The 17,519-nt window shown below is 43.8% G+C and overlaps 1 protein-coding gene across 4 annotated transcripts in view; it reads left to right on the top strand.

The window, feature by feature from the left end:
- The window catches only part of CCDC88C (coiled-coil domain containing 88C), a 154,278-nt gene continuing 136,759 nt past the window's right edge, over positions 1-17,519 (top strand). For all 4 annotated transcript variants that reach the window (XM_053284259.1, XM_053284261.1, XM_053284260.1 and 1 more), the window contains exons 1-2: positions 1-751; positions 2,713-2,813. In XM_053284259.1, the coding sequence (XP_053140234.1) occupies positions 692-751; positions 2,713-2,813 (161 nt within the window). In that variant the 5' untranslated portion in view covers positions 1-691. The remainder of the gene's footprint in view (positions 752-2,712; positions 2,814-17,519) is intronic.

Raw genomic sequence — 17,519 nt, forward strand, 5'->3', positions numbered from 1 at the left:
GTAACTGCTGGTGTTAAGAGATAGGAGCGCTCTTTGCTACAGGTAGTCATTATTACATCGTGGTCCTCTTCTGGCAGAATTATTGTCCTGAGAGTGGCCAACAAGAGCGTGCATTCGTTTGTTCCTTTTCTTTTTCCTTCTCCGCAAGATCGAAAACTTTCCGAAAAAGTGCGACGCGTGGAGCCCTTTCCCTCAGCTCCCTTCTAGTTTCCTCTTCGAAGAAAAACACGCTCGGCTCCAACAGAGGCCACTATCGCCAGGAGACCTTTGCTGTGATCGGAGGCGAAGGGGAGGAAGGGGGTGGCCTGATGAATACCTCTTCCTTCCTCCCATCCTACCCACCCACACTGACTGCGCCCTGCCCATCCTCAGCAGGTTGCAGGCGAGCGCTCGCCGTATGAACCGCGAAGAGAAGGTGGCGGCTCAGGCTGCGGTCGCTGCAGGTCGCTCTTGCTTGCAAGCCGAGGCGCAGCGGGAGGGAGCTGGTCGCGACCCGCGTGTGTTTGTGCGCGCCTCCGTCCCTTCCCACTCCAGCCTAGGGGGAGGGGAGAAGAGATGAACCTCGCATTGTTCCTCCCTGCCTAGGCAACTCCTCCCGGGCCGTGATGGGCTCCTCGCCTTTGTTCCCCGAGTGAGCCCTTTTTGCTAGTCCTCTTTTGTGATCCAAGACAAACAGCCCTCCCTGGGAAACATGGATGTGACCATTTCCGAACTCCTGGAGCTTTTTCTCCAGAGCCCCTTGGTGACCTGGGTGAGTTTGCGAAGCCGTCGAGCATTGTTGTACCGGTTGCTGGGGAGGGACGGACAAGCGCCTTGCCTGGGAGAGGGAGGCGGGGTGGGATGCTGGTGGTTCCTTCTCCTTCCCTCCCCCCCGCCACATTCCCCGTGGAGTACCTGGGAGGTCACCCAGGAAAATGCTTCTGTGTGTGTGGCGTGGAATTAGCGGGGAATCTCTTGGCTGCAGTCATTAGAAGTGCGCCGTGTACCTTGTCGGCGTTGCGTTCCTCTTGGTTTCCGAATGGAAACAAGTTAATCGTTTAATTGTGTGTTGGTGCTTGCAGAGAGTGGTAATTTGAGCGGAAGTAACTTTAAGCAAACCCCCTCAAAAAGACCTCTTGAAACTAAGTTGCAGCAAGGGAGCCTGCACCAGAGGTTGCCAAATTAAAAAGAAAAAGAAAAAAAGAACGAGAAACTTTATATAAACAATCAAGCCCTACTGTGGAGCCTTGCTGTTAGAAATGGCACCTCCGCTGAGTATCATGGAAATGTAGCAAGGAAACCCCCATTATTTTTATAATACTCGTTTAATGGAGCTAAGACACCTTTTGCGTTTTAAGGGGCGAGGGATTTCGAGTGTCTACAAGACCTCTTGAGCTGTAGCAAGCTGTCTGCCGTCTCGTCTTGCTTAAAGCACGAAAAAGTTGTCCCTTTTAACTAGGAGTGCTTGTGTATTGTAACACGGCGTGACATCTACTAAATGATGATTTTCTGTAAGGAGAAAGCATTCAAAGCTTGTGTGGCTCCATCGTGGTGGATTTAGTGTGGTAGTGTACACATGTTTTTGCTGCACATGCATATGCTTGAAAGTGACTATAAGCCATGGCTTCCCAGTTTCTGTACACTGTGTGCACGTGGTGAAGTAGACATGCTTGCAGTCATACGTGTGTGGGTTTTTCTTATGGTTTGCACCCCACTTCCTACACACAACTACTACCTGTGTGAGAAATTCATTGCCTACAGGTACAACATTCAGTACATATCTCTTGGGGATTTCTCAACTGACCGATAATAAGATTGCTCTTTAGATTTGCCAATTGCCTGTTCTGATGTTTGAAAGAACCAATTGACCTGCTTGTATCCCCAGAAGGAAAAGTCCCTAAAGCTGAATTTTGAAGCCAATGCATTTTGAAAACTTAAAATGACTTCATGACAGAACCTTGTTCAGAATGGGATGGAGCTGGTAGAAGGACAAAGAATTGTTAAGGAGGCATCTAGCTTGATAAGCTTTAACAGTATCTGACAGAGTGGTCTATGCTCTTGGAGTGCTTAAAGTTAACCATGTGCTTAACTTTCCCACTGAGATAAATGGGACCCAACAAGACTTGGATTGTGCCCTCAGATTTAAATAATGGGAGGTAATCTAGATCACTTTTCTGTGCTGAAACATGATTCCCCACCCCCCATATACTTCCAGACTCTTTGTGTACAGGTGTGGCAGAGTGATGTGATAAAATGAAAGTACCATTTCAGACTGCAGGTGGGGAATATCTTTTTTTTTTTTTAAGTGTTCTCCTGGTTACACTAGCCCAGCAGGGAGATGCAGTCCATTCTCCAAGCTTGGTTTTCTACCATTGCATGTGTAGAGTAGGCCATGTATGCCCCAGCGTGCTGGAAGAAAGTACTAGCAGTAAGCAAAGTGCACATCTCTGTAATTTGGCTGTCTTGTTTTTCAGCTCATAGTGACTGTCAGCCATGGATGGCCCTTCTTAAAGACTGTGTGCCAACGTGCATGGAGGAGTTAAATTCTAGGAAGTCTAGGCATACCTGAATGCTGTGAAAATGAAGGCAAATGATGCATTTTTCCCCCTCTGAAGTCAATGGACACTTTCCAGATCTTCATCTAATTTAATAGTATTGTTGCAGATGTCTTTGGTGAGATTGAAAAGTGTGTGTTGTGTGTCACTTTCTAAAACAACTTTTCCCCCCTTGCAGGTGAAAACATTTGGACCGTTAGGGAATGATGATGAAGAGAAACTTGCAATGTACATGGACCTGGTAGATGGAGTCTTCCTGAACAAAATAATGCTGCAAGTGTGAGTTACAGTTACAAGGATGGGCAGGGAAATTGTTAACTTCAGCTGCTGGTGTTAAACAGCTGGTGTTGTGTTGTGCATTTAGATTTGATTGAATAGAAGCATTTGTATTGGAAATCAATGCTATGGACTAGATACCCTAGTTTGCAGAGTTCTGGAATTTATTTCCTCCTTGGAAAATGAATAGTGTGTTGCCTCTGGTTTAAAATTTGGCATTCACAGAACCAGTTCCTCCTTTTATAATATTGATATGCTTTACAGAGTACATTTTAAATCTATTTTTGGCAATATCAAAATTTTAACTGGGACGTAAAAAGGTTAAGGTTTGTTACTTAGTGGTACAGTATGTTTAGCATCCACACAGTAAAGTTGTGCCCTTGAGTCGGTGTCGACTCCTGGCACCCACAGAGCCCTGTGGTTGTCTTTGGCAGAATACCGGAGGGGTTTACCATTGCCATCTCCCGTGCAGTGTGAGATGATGCCTTTCACCACCTTCCTATATCACTGCTGCCTGATATAGGTGTTCCCCATATTCTGGGAAACACACCAGTGGGGATTCAAACCAACAGCCTATTGCTCTCCAGGCAAGTCATTTCCCCGCTGCGGCATATTCGGGTTTAAATCCTAACATCTTTGGAAAAGATCTCTGCCCAGAAGACCTTGGGGAGATGTTGCCAGTCGGTGTAGATCAGGCCTGCTCAAGTTAGGCCCCCCAGCTGAACTACAACTCCCATAATCCCCAGCCACAGTGGCCAACAGCCAGGGATTATGGGAGTTGTAGGCCAACATCTGCAGGAAGGCCAAAGCTGAGCAGGCCTGGTGTAGACAGTACTGGACTAGATGGTTGGTATAAGGCAATTTCATATGTTTGTAAGCTTGGAGAATTGCTGCCAGTTCGTGTAGACAGTACAGAGCTAGATTAACTACCGTGTTTCCCCAAAAATAAGACAGTGTCTTATATTAATTTTAGCCCCAAAAAATGCACTAGGGCAATTAGTGGTACATCAGAAATTACTGCTAGGTTTTACTTTCGGGGTAGGTCTTACTTTTGGGGAAACAGGGTAGTGGTCTGACCAGTGTTCCCTCTACCAGGGGTTCCCAGATGTTGTTGACTACAACTCCCAGAATCCTCACACAAAAGCCATTGCAGGAATCTGGGAATTCCTGTTAGAGGAAACACTGTGTCTGACTCAGTATAAGGCAGCTTCCTAAGCATCTCAGCTATCAAAGAGATGCTCAGTTGAAATGGGGGTACTTGAGGAGAGGACTGGGTTGGTTTGTTTTTTTAAAATAAACTTTTGCCTGGCCTAAAATAATTAAGTGTAGACAGAGAAACTTACAAAATAAATTTTTTAACTTGTGTGTTGGCCTACCAGAACCTGTGTATGATGCATCCATGTAGAAATTACAAAGAGTAGAAGGCAATTTTTAATGGTGAATAACTTTGTGCCATTTCTATGGTAGCCTAAAGTTGGTAATGAACAGCCTAAAATGGCAATAGAGGGAGGGGAGAAACAGTGGTGTCTAGAGGAAGTTTTAATTTGTTCATGTCACATGGGTTTTTTTCCTCTTCGGAGCTCAAGCCTAACCACATCCCTTCCTGTTGCAGAGTTTGACATGATTAAACAACCTGTTTCATATGATCTTTATGCTCTGTTTCAAACAGTTGCATTTTCAAACAGGTCCTCTGAGCAGAATCCTTTGGAATGTTTTAAGGCTTGGATTTCAAGAAGATTTAAAGCTGCTGTTGTCAAACATCAGCAATGTAGATTTCCATGGATTTCTGGAGAAAGCCCAATGGGGAGCATGTTTAAAACTGTGACTCTCAGGGCACCTTCACGGAGCTGGTTTTCTTTTTCCTTATAGGGAATTTCTTTTTCCTTATTATAGGCAGGGTTGGCAGTGTGCCTAGCTGTGCCTCCGGATCAATGAAACTTAAAACCTTTCTCCAGGAGGCTTGAGTCTGTTTAACAAGAAACCAGAATGGTGGCATTTGTGTGCCACAGAACTGTGGCATAGATCCAGCCTTGCCTTGCTGCGACAGTGGCACTGCTGCTGCCTGTGACCCTTCCCCTTTCCTGACTAGCCATTTAGATTTTCTTGGGCAGCTACTGATTTTCTTGTAAAGCAGAGAAGGCCTTTTTCGTCCCCTCCCTTCCCCCAAACTGTCTCTTCTGCCTCACAGAGCTTTCAAAAGAAAAGAATGAAAGGGTGTTTCCAATGCAGACTCATCAGTTCTTCAGGCCTGGTGTAAAGCTGTCCTTGAAGTGTTTTGGCCCCATTTCTTCTTGCGCTGACTGTTGCCAAATTTGAGAGCATATTTTGTGACTTGATGAGATAAATGTAGGTGTTCGTGCCATGCAACCACTTTCCTTCCTTTCCGCTTTACTGAATCAAATCAGAAGGGAGCTAAAACCTTCTGTTGAATGGTCTGAATGCCTAATATATTGTTTGCCAATCTTATGTGAAATTCAGCTTGCCATTGTCCTGTTCAACAGAACTGATAGTCAACATGGTCATGTGACTTCACACCAAAGTGGCTTTTTGATGGGTGGTCTTGGGCTTTTTTTTATGTCTTTATGATTGCCTTGTATTTCAAGATCCAGCAAAGCTGTGTTTTCAAAAAACAGGATAGGAAGGGAGAATTATTACTGCTGTGATTGATTTTGCATATGAACTAGTGTGGTTTGGATCTTGACGCTGGGTTAAAATCCTGCTTCCACCATTGAGCAATCATGCTTCCTCATCCTTGCTTTTATTTCCATGCTCTATTTGGGACTGCCCCAAAGAGTATTTGGAAACTACAGCTAGTGCAAATGCGGTAGCCAGATTTAGTGAGGACCACTAGGGTAAATATCATTCTCATTCTGTGAGGGCTCCACTAGCAATTGACTTTTTAAGATCTAATTAAAAGGTCCTGATTATCACCTTTTAAAGCCTTAAATGGCCTGAGTTCATTATTTGAAGGACTGCCTGCTCCCAAATGAGTCCACCTTGTAAGTTCTTCTGAGGGCCTCTTGCTCCATGTGCTGACGCTGAGTGAAGCCTGGTTGTCATGCACACAGCACAGGGCCTTCTTCGTTTCTGCCCCACAACCTATGGAATGCCCTGCTGCGGGAAGCCTGCACCCTCCTATTGCTCTCTGTCTTCTGCAAATACCTGAAAATATATTCAGGCCTGAAATATATTCAAATGTAACACTGCGCATGGAGGCCGGCCTCATAAAGATCGAATCTCGTGCCTGGCTTTTAATTATTTACTTTTGGTTGAGAGTCCACCTACGCCCGGTGGGCCTAATTCCTCAGTTTCTATCGTTAAACCCACAACCGCAGTGGTGCACTGTAGTTAGTAAAAAGCTTGCTGCTCTAGGAATAGACCCTGAACAACTGCTGGAGTTAGACTTGTCAAATGCGAAAAGAATAGTAAAACAGCGTTTGACAGATATTGAATTGCAAAATAACCGGGCCTCTTTGACAGAATTCTATAAAGGAGTAAGAACTAGATGGGATCTTTCACCAGCAAATTATTTGTCCCATATTACACTCAGCAAATTCCGGTGGGCATTTACAAGGGCAAGAACAAATTCTTTTCCCTCTGCATTATTAGCCGGGAGATACGGTGGTGTTCCCTTGGAAGAACACTACTGCAGATGCGGCAGTGGGGAAATAGAATCTATTGAGCATATTCTGTTATCCTGTAAATTACATAGGCAACCAAGGGAGCACTTAATTTTACCTCTGGTCTGTAAACAGACAGATCGATCTGCTGAACAACTTGTTAAATTCTTACTTTCTGATGAAAATGTTTTAAATTTTAACTCTGTAGCCAAATTTTGTTATATTGCTTTTAAGATGTATAATGAGAACCTATAGAATTTTCTATAAATTGTTCTGCTGTTTGCATGCATGGATTGTTTGGTCTAGGACCGTAAATAAAACTTGACTTGACTATTCAGGCCTTTGGATAGTAATCTTATTAGCTTTAGGGCTTGCTTGGTTTTAGATGACCTGTTCAGTTAGTTCTTAATCTCTCTGGCATGTTGTGGAGGGTCTTTTGCTGCTATTATGAATGGTGGCTTTTCACATACGTTTGCTATACACCACCTCGTGGTTATTTTAACAAGAGGTGGTATATAAATTAAATGGATCTGTTTTATAAAGTGGAAGAAGTGATGTGGATATTGATTTAAGAGGGGCTGCAGCTTAGTGATAGAGAACATACTCTGTAAGCAGAAGGTCTGTTTCAATTCCTGGCATCATCGGTTCAAAGGATCTTGGGTAACCAAGTTAAGAGAGACCCCATACCCTGGACAGCTGTCATAAACAATACTGGATAAGACAGACCAATAGTCCTACTTTCTGTAAGACAGCTATTCATAGTATCCATACAACATTCAAACAAAATTTCCATTTTACGAATGTGGGTGGAAAAGATCTAAGAGACTTACTGTTGTTGGAGTGCTTGGCAAAGTCTGCAAGTGTCCATATATCTGAACAAATGTCTCTTGGTTCACACACTGAAACCAATAAAAACTCACAATAAAACTGAATAAACCTTTTGGCAGAAAATAGTGTGGAGTCTTCTTGTATCTTATTAGCTGTTTTTAGGTTGTGGCCTACTTTTTGTTAAATCCTACTCATCATCATCAATTTTATTACAGCCATTGGCCAGCAAAAATAGAAATATCCAATACAACAATCAATAAACAATGCTAAAACACAATAAAACAAGATACAATCACTCATAATAAATTACTTAAAAAAAAATAAACAGCTCTCGCAATTAAGCGCTTAATTGGGACCTTAACCTAATGGCAATATAGAAAAATTTAGCTACAATTTTTGTAATCTCAGAGCTTAGATTGAGACAATAATATGTATAAAAGAGCTCACACCTTCCAGGAAATTTGAGTAACAGAGGGGAAATAAATTCTTCTTTAGCATCCTGATACAAAGAACAATATAGCAAAACATGGGTGACAGTTTCCAGGAGGCCAGCGCCACAAGGGCAAAAATCCGTAACAGGATGATCTTTAGCAAACCTCCGTTCCAGAAGAGAAGAGGGCAACACGTTTAACCAGGCCTGAGCAAATGAAATCCAAAATTTAGAAAAATACAACGTTGTTAAATAATTAGCACCTCTATCTCCCCAGGGTGGCAAAATTCCCAAAATGTAAAGGGGAGCAAGTCCTGTTGGCCGAAGACATAAGTTCCTGCCGTTCAGTATCATGCAACCGGAGAAATAATATATCCTTCACCTTATTATATGCCCAAGTGAGAAGTTCTGAAGGAGAAAGGCCCAGTTGCATAATTTTGTTATTTACATATGTTAGCCAAGGGTTAGGATAAGAATCCTCCCATAAATATTGGATAAAAGAATTAAATCCTACTCAAGGTTGCTTCTTCTTCTATGAAAATAAGCTTGTATTACATGTGTGAACATGGGAAGTTTAGGTTCTTGGCTTATTGGGTCTGTTTGTAGGTGGACTGGCCAGTTCTCGCCTCCTGGTTAAGTAACTTGGCTACCTTTCTGAAGACTATGTTGGTCTGACTGAGAGAGAGGCTTCCATCATTGGATCGTTGTCTGCAGTCCTCATAACTAGGGATGTGCACAAAATGGTTTGGGGGTTTATTCACAGACTGCTGAGCTGGTTTGAAGGTATCTGGGGGTAGCTTTAAGGTGCAGGGAGGGTGTCCTTATCTCGCCCGCCGCATTTCCCCCTCCGGTGCTACTTCCAAAACTGCTGTTGCGGGTCAGCTGTATACCCTCTTGCCACCCTGGTCAGTGTAATACCGGAAGTGGCCAGCACGTGGAAGTGGCCAGCAACCACCCCCCACACCTTCCCGGGAATGCACAGAACCGGTTCCATGCACATCCCTACTCATAATTTAAGAGGACGGCTAATTCGTTATGAAAGGGAGCTCAAGAGTCATTAGACAGGAGCTGGTCAGATGAATCTCTTGTGTAGATTTTAGGGGCAAACTGAGGGCTGCAGAGCTTCAGCCCTCCAGCAGTTGTTGGACTTCAGCTTCCATCCTCTGCAGCCACAATAGCCAATAGTCAGGATGGAGTTGTAGTCAAATGTCTGCAGGAGGGCCAAACCTGCACAGCCACTGGGCTCACTTAACCTCAGTAGCTCTGATGACTTGGGGTGTGTTTTGTCCCAACTTTTTCTAATGTAATAGTGCATTTTAAATTTACTGTTATGAAAAGGTGTGGGTGAACACTCTCTCCGTGCCCCGCCTTCCGGGAAGTTGAGACACATCTGAATATCTTTTATTGGTTTAGAGAACTAATTTTAATTCGTTGATCGAATCGGCCGGAATCAAGTTTCTGCTTCAAGAGCCTAGTGCTTTTTGTCCAGTTCTTCTTTGAAATGGGCTGACTGAGTAGGATGTAGATTGTCCTTGGATGTGAGCTGCATGTACACAGCACCGATTTTGCACATACACAGCCATCCTCTGGATTTCTCAGCTGTGACAGTTATTGCATGGTCCTTTCTCTCCATTTCCAGGTTTTTAATTGTTAATGACATTGTATTAATTTCTGATGAACTGCTTAGATATAGTGGGGCTTTTTTGTTTGTAGCTCGCTTCAGTGGTTTATGAGTTCATATGTATTTGTAAATGGTGATGATTTGTTTTCTGGAAAAGCAATCTATTTATTTTATGAATAAACATAAGGTATCAACTATGGGTAATTAAGCATATTTAACAAGCAAATAGCTGGGTTCATAGGTGGAACCATCTCCAGTGAGTCCCTGCTGACTGCATGATTAGCATTAAAATAAGTCAGTTGGTGTCTTTTGCCTAATTATTTCCTAGCCTTGCTACAAATTTTATTTTATACAAAGCCATAACAACCTGAACAGATGACAATTTAGAAAACACTATCATGTACATCTGTGCCAGGTAATACACAAACTTCAACCAATATCTTTGATAGGCACCATTTAAGTTGACAAATTCAGTTTTAATTCAAGCAGTCCTTAAATGATTTCTATGAAATTATTTTACAAGTAAGGGCCTCTTCTTTGAGGCTGCTCATACATTCTGTCTTCTGGTTCATCAGCCAGTACCAAATCCTGTTGATTTGAATTGTGTATTTGATCAAAGATCGCAATGAACTGAACTGATTTAAGGTTTTTTCCCTTTTTTCTGTCAAGTTCCCCAAGATTCATGGATCTGCTTTACTTGGTAGCAACCTAAGCTGTCCATTTTAAGATCAAAAAGTTTGCTGCTTAACAATTTTTTTAGCACTTCCTCCAGCCTCAGTTGACAATTCACACCTACACTATAAAAGCAAAACATCCCCCTTCCTCTCCCACTCCCACCACTCTCCCTATAACAATGTAAGTCCAGTAAACAAGATTCTCAAGTTACTTGTGACAGCGTTGTCCTCTGTGCTTGTTGGTGAAGTGTGCTACTCTTCATATGCCTTGCAATATGAAAGAACCCAGTGGAGAAAGTGGCTTTATAGGAACCACTATTTCGTTTGAAAGAATATATATCAATATTTCTATAAGATTTATTGCCATGACTTCTGCCAGAGGAGGATGGGGGAGTTCACTGGGGTGAGTCTTTGACTGTGATGGAATCAAGTAGGCTGTCACTATCCACTTTATTTTAATGTGGGACAAACCACTCTTTCCACATAAGATTCCTGGGGGAGGTTAAAGTGGCAAAATGCTCCCTAGAAGGGCTGAGCAATCCTAGGCCACCAAAGGCATGGCAGTCTAAGGCAGACTCAAAATAAAGATTAGCACACTTCAACAAGGATTAGATTAAAAGAAAAGCAGTATGCAATGATTGTTTCTTCATAAAGCAGACTGTAAGAGAGAGAGGTTTCATTAAACCAGGCAACTTGGATTCCAAGCAACATAGTAAAGAAAAATAAGTTCCCTCAAATATCTGACTGAACTGGTCCTAATTTGTTCCTCACAGGCTGTGGCCTTCCCATTTCCCTAGCAGCTCTCGGCCAGCTGCTTTCTTGGGATACTCCTGGGACAGAACTAAGAGAACAAAGCTTTCTCTTCTTCAGTAGGTGTCTGTGTGGGTAGTTCCCACTCAGTCCTCGGGACTGGTCCTTCTGTTCTGAATTTCCCAGTCTTTCCCCCTTATTGGGAATGGCCTAGCCTGCCATCAGTTGCTCTGAGTGAGGCCAAGTCCTCCCCCAAAGCCCTACCATCACTACACATATCAAATATTAAGGTGATGTAGTATCCTAAGGATGATGATGGATTAAGGTGGGTGAGGCAATGGATATTCAATAAAAGCTATAAATAATATGGAGAATGAAGGTTTAGATAAATCTATGCTTTCCCTAAAACCCTGCTAACTTGGCAAAGAGGCACCTTTTAACGTGGTGATTCTCTTTATTGAGCAGGGGGAGAGTAACTGGCCCTATCCACCCCCAGCACAGTACCTCCAGTGACTGTTGCTGGTCTCAATCTTATGTTTCTTTTTAGATTGTGAGCCCTTTGCAGACAGGGATCCATCTTATTTATTTATTATTTCTTTGTGTACACCTCCCTGAGCCATTTTTGGAAGGGTGGTATAGAAATCGAACAAATAATAACAATGATAACATAATTCACCCACTCAAATTGATTAGTAGCAATTTTAGGATAATAAAACAAGTTATTTAGACAATGTATAATTAACCTGGAACTCATTGCCATATGAGCCCTATTCAGATGTTATGTTGTACTTATTTATTTATTTAGTACTCGTACTTGTATTCGTATGTCTGCATGAACATGTTTTTGTATGAATACTGTACCTGCATTCATTTTAAAACTGAACCTCAGTACAGCTCCTGTGAAATGCAGGATATAGATAGGTAGTGTACAGCTGTACCTGTGTTCAGTATAACATGTGAATAACCATACCTGCATACAGATCTGTATCTGTGCATTGTACAAGTGTTGAACATAATGTGTGAATAGGTGTAGGACAATAAGGATATCCATGTTTATTAACCATAATAGCCATTTGCTGTTTGCTTCCAACAAAAGGATGATCTCTTCCCAAAATTCCCTCCTTGTGAGTTTCCCAGAAATATCCACCTGTCCGGTTTTTGGAAGAGTATCCTTTACTAGGTGGATCTTTTGGTCTGAGCCATGAAGGTGGTTCATGTTCTCATGTGGTGGTCTCTGAAATATTGTTCAGAATTCTGAGACGGAACTGAAGAACAGCAGGCAAACGGGTACCTGTAATGCAATCTGTTCCTATCCCTCCTGTGTTTCACAGGCATTCTGTTCTGCCAGTATCTGTATTTAATATTTTATAAACAGCTTTCCAGGTGGCAAGTGGAGAAACTAAAGCCCATTTTTTGTTTTGGGGGAAGGGACCCTCAAACACTCCTCGTATAACAGCCTTAAAACACACACACACACCCCTCCCTATATCAGGGCTGCACAGCTTCAGCCCTCTAGCTGCTTGCTGGACGACAACTCCTGACTAATGGTCACTGTGTCTGGGGATGATGGGAGTTGTAGTCCAACAGCAGCTGCAGGGCCAAAATTGTGTAGCCCTGCCCCTTGCCTCCTTGCTTAATACCTTGGCCTCGGTCAGAAAAATATTTGTGAATATGATCCTTAAGTGGGGAGGGACTGTAGCTTAGTGGTAGACATCTGCTTTGCATTAGGGATGTGCTGAAACGCAGTTCGGCTGTCCGAATCACCAGCACCTCCCTTTAAATATGAGGGCTTATACAGCCCCTTTAATGCAGAAGAGAGCAGGTCCATAGCTGCTCCTCTTCCACTCAGCGCCATCCCAGCGCTCCCCCCAGCTTTGCCCATAGGGTTGCTGGCCACACTAATGACCACCGCACATGCACAGAGGCCATGTGCGATCTGCCGCCGCACAGGGGCAGCTGGGAAATGCCCCACTGGTGTGCGTGCATAGCTGGGGGGAGCGTCAGGATAGTGGCAGTGGCGGTGAGCAGAAGAGGAGCAGGGACGGACCTGCTCTCTGCTTTAAAGGGGCTGTGTAAGCCCTCGAATTTGAAGGGAGGTGCTTGTGCTTCAGATAGCCAAATCATGTTTTGGCACATCCCTACTCTGAATGCAGAAGGTCCCAGGTTCAATCCTCTTCTCTGACCGGCTCTCCAGGGTTTCAGTGTTGACAGTGTGGAGCTAGATGGTCTAGTAATCTGACTCAGGATATGGCAGCTTCTGCATTGCTAACCTAATTAAAAGATGGTTGTGATGACTGGCAAGAGTGTGCAGGGCATTGTCAAATATATTTCTTTGTATGCAGCAATTATCAGATTCCCTCGTTTGGGAAAGGCAAATAGTATAGGGAGGTCATGGAAAAGTTTGTTTTACATTTATAACTCTTTCTCCAAGGAGCTCAGAGCAGTACGCAACAGCCCTGTGAGATAGAGGAAACTGAGAGATAAGTGACTGATCCAAGCTAGTGAGATTCATCATTGAAGAGGGGTTTGAACATGGGTCTCCCCGGTTTCTCTGACATGGACAAAATGTGTCAACTTCTTCCTCTAAATGAGTCAATGTGGAAAGAGTTCCATGGAGTAGACAGTGGTGTTCAAACTGTAATAGACTATTGTGTGCACCTGCTTCCACATTGACTCATCTATTACCTACATCTGTGCAGAAGCTGGCTGTAGGTATGTGCCCGAAACGTTTTGGAGGCCATTATAAAGGCCTCCAAAACGTTTCAGCACTGGGGGTGGGGGGTTCGGTGCGGGGGGGGTAGTACTTTAAGGGCAGGGGGGTGTATTCACCCCTCCCGCCGCATTTCCCCTGCCGGCACTCTGCTATCTTTAAGCCCCTTGGGTCGGCAGCGTTCCTCCCTGCCTCCCCGTTTCTCCCATCAGCCGGAAGTAGCACGTGTGCGCCTGTCATGTGCGCAGCAGATGGGCACACGCATGCAGCAGGCGCACCCGCACTCCCTAATTCTGGCCTCTTCCAGCCAGTGGGTGGAAACAGGGCGGCAGGGAGGAACGCTGCCGCCCCAAGGGGCTTAAAGATAGCAGAGCACCAGCGGGGGAAATGTGGCTGGAGGGGTAAGTACACCCTCCCCCACCCTTAAAGTACTACCCCTGCCGGCGCTGAAGATATTAGTGCACATCCCTAGCTGGCTGAACAAAAGGAATTAGCCACCTATTTGGTATTTCAGTCAGTCTTGACATTTTTGGCACAAAGGTTAGACACAGGGCTCAGGAAATCCACTAATCTCCTAGTCTGTGATGAGTGAAAAATGCTGCCCGACAAGTGTGAAAAGTCCTGACAGGTAATTCACCTCTCAGGTACATAGCCTGGGTAGCCATCTGACGAATAAAATATTTTGCCTTTTTGGTGAACTGAGCCAGCATTTTGACCCCTGGACATTAAATTATTTTTCCATCATGTTCTTTCCAGTACACTGCATTGGTATAATTGCAAGCAATAGAAAATCGGCCATCGGAAGTCATTTATCTTTCATGGCTGTTGTACATCAGCAGGTGCCAGAAATCCTAAACTAGCACTTTCCCCTCCTTTCCCCCTCCCTGTTAGAACACTGAACTAACAGGCGGTGAGCACGTGTTAAGAGCCCATTCGTTCTCAAATAAAAAAGCTGGAAATGTGAGCAACCATCTTCTGCTCATTCAGCTGTTCTTTGAAGTTTGTCTCTTTTCACCTTCCATAATTACAAAAGTGAACTGAAGTAAACCAGCTTCTTACCCTCAAGGTTTACATGGGGCCATGCTTATTGTTGAAAGTTCACCACACAGCTTGGTTGGTGGATAAAAACTGTGACCTGAAGTTCAAATAGTCTGAAGTTAAGAGGGGGTTTGCACAGACCAAATTGTGATTTGCCAAGCACATGGCTGTGTTGTAAATCTGCAAAAGGGTGTGTTCACCATTTCATGCCTTGTGGCTTGTTTTGGGTCTCAACATGTTGGTTAAGTCGTAGGGGAGTGCTGTAAACCAACCAGGATAAATTGCATGTGTGCGCGTGCGCTCGTGTGCGCGTGCTCGCATACCTTGGTACCCCCACTTCCTCCCAAAAGCTCAGAGTGGCTTATGTCATCCCCTTGCTTATCTTCACAACAAGCTTGTGAGGGAGGTTAGGACAATGCGTTCCTTCAGACATGAGTCTGCCTCAGTCATGTGATGGAAGAGTTGAAACAGTACAACTTTAAAATGCCAGAGGGATATGGTTGGGAGATGCAGAACCCTTGTGGCGCCATTTGTTCTTACCCCTTCAAGCTGGACTGAATATCAGAAGTGAGCCCAACTGAGAGAAAATGCTGGGTATGTTTGTGCATCTCCTGCCTATGCACCCCTTTGGCACTCACATGACCTGCCCTCTGCTGTAGACATGATAGGGGCAGACCTATATTTGAAAACATGGGACTACTGCTATGCTGGTCACCTTAAGTGGTGCAGCGGAGAAATGCTTGACTAACAAGCAGAAGGTTGCCGGTTTGAATCCCCACTGGTACAATATGGGGCAGCAGTGATATAGGATAAAGATACTGATAGGGATCATCTCATACTGCGCAGGAGGAGGCAAAGGTAAACCCCTCCTGTATTCTACCAAAAGAAAAGCACAGGGCTCTGTGGGCGCCAGGAGTCTAAATCGACTTGATGGCACACTTTACCTTTACTGCTGTGCTGTTGTGTTGTTTGGGCCTTAGTTGCTGGGAAGCCCAGGAGAAGGAAACATGTTTAGCACTTTGCTCCAACAGTGTACCAGAATGCATCCTCAATGTTCTGCCTTCCCCTTCTGGGCAGCAACAGGTTTTGTGGAAATGTATTTCCAAAGTGTCTGCGGTTGTTGGGTTGGCGAGGGAGGGAGGGAGGGAGAGAGACAGAGAAGTTTATTCGGTCATTGACCAGCAAACATTTACGATAAAACAGTACGCATTTTACAAATAATATAACAAAATCTGGCCATGCCAGAGATAATGTCATTCTCCACATTAGTTAAAAGATAATTTAAATAAAATTCATCAGGTCGGCGATGCAAATTATCTAACATAGGAGATATAACATCTTGAACAAGATTCATTATAAAAATAACAATGAAGGATAACATGCAAGGTGGATTCTACAACCCCTTGACCACATGGGCGGCAAGGGAGAGTGTTTCTCCCTTTTTGCTTTGAACCATGAGGCTGTGTTCAGTTTGGGGAAAGAGGCTTGGAAAGCAGACCTTTCCCTGACTGTTATGTCCCTACAAATTGTACATTCTTTTCTTTCCCAGCCTCCTTGACGATCCTTTTGCTAGTACTTAATAAAGTTGAAGTACTATAGACCAGTCTGAGTAAAAAAGGAAGTGCAGACGTTGAGTTGGTGAAAATATGCAATGCACTGTCTGATTCTGTTGCGTCAAGGCGTGTTTTTTTCCTTTTCTTTGATGCAGCATCTCTAACAGGCCACAGGACAACGTAGAATCAAAATCTTCAGATAATAGTCTTTCCCAGACTTCTTTGAACGCCTCAAGATTTTAATTTCACCCTCACCTGCTGTATTTTCTTTTCTTTTCTTTTTCTTTTCCTTTTTTTTTTTTTTTTGTATTTTACTGTGCATCTGATCTCTGTGGCTTGTGTCTGAATTGGATTAAGCTCCCTGTAATAAGAGCTTTTCTTGTATTGTTTCCAAGCAGCCAAGTGGGCCCCTTGCTTAGTGTCTGCATACTTAGCACACACTGCTGGGGCAGTGGGCAAATTCCACCAGTTGGCAGACCTGGGCAACTGCTTCAGGTCATCGCTGATGGGGTCACAGTGTCAGCGAGGGCGGGGATACTGCTGCAGTTATGGAAACTGCATCCATCTGTAGTTGTAACCACTCAGTTTGCATACATCTGGGGAAGACTGGGACTGCTTGGAAGTATGCAAAATGTGTTGTGCAAATTGTCCCGAAACTGATAATTTGAGTCTCTGTTCCTGATTAAATAGAGCTGGCAAGTGGCTTGGGGCAAAGAACTCCAGGTGTGAAATGAGGATAAGTGATCTCGTTCTTACAGCAGTCTTGTACAATATCTGGCTGGAAACTCCATTGTATAAGCTGGGTTTGTTGGTTGGTTTTCAAATAAACCTATTTCGGGACTTAATTATGAAATACTCATGCCAAGACTACTTATGTAGCCATCTTCATGATATGCTTTCCCAAGGCCTTTATTGTGTAACTGCTACTGCTGTATAATTTTACTGTAGTGCAACTAGGGAGCTAAGTGCTGAACAGAAAATAGAGTCATTTTTGCCTGGTCTACACATACAGTGGAACAAGAATCTGGGCTGGTAGAGTGGGCTGAACCATTTCTGACTGCAGGTAGGGGAGCATTACAAATGTGACTCTTCGTGTAAAAAACCTTTGAGCAAGTAGAAAACTAGCATAGCCCTGAGATTCTAGATTGCAGAGAGAGATTTTATATCGTAGGATTTTTTTTTTAATGGCACCTTGATCTGTAGTGGTACAGTCCATTCTGCCACTTCATTCTGCTGCATGTGTAGACGACTCTTTAGCCAGGATTGGACCTTATTTGACTAGCACCCTCTTTACTGTTAAAAAGATCTAGTGGTAGAGAAGGACAAAGAGGTATTGGAGATTTACAATGAATGACATCCTGAAGGCAACATGGGAGCTGTCTCCTTGCAATGGACACAGGGCGGTTTGTAAACCGTCCTGGCCCAGAGTGGGAGGGGCGGTATAAAATGCAATAAATAAATTAAATAAATGGAGGCTGCTCTTAA

This window comes from Hemicordylus capensis, chromosome 1 (assembly GCF_027244095.1).
Source record: "Hemicordylus capensis ecotype Gifberg chromosome 1, rHemCap1.1.pri, whole genome shotgun sequence".
In the NCBI taxonomy this organism is placed as follows: Eukaryota; Metazoa; Chordata; class Lepidosauria; order Squamata; family Cordylidae; genus Hemicordylus; species Hemicordylus capensis.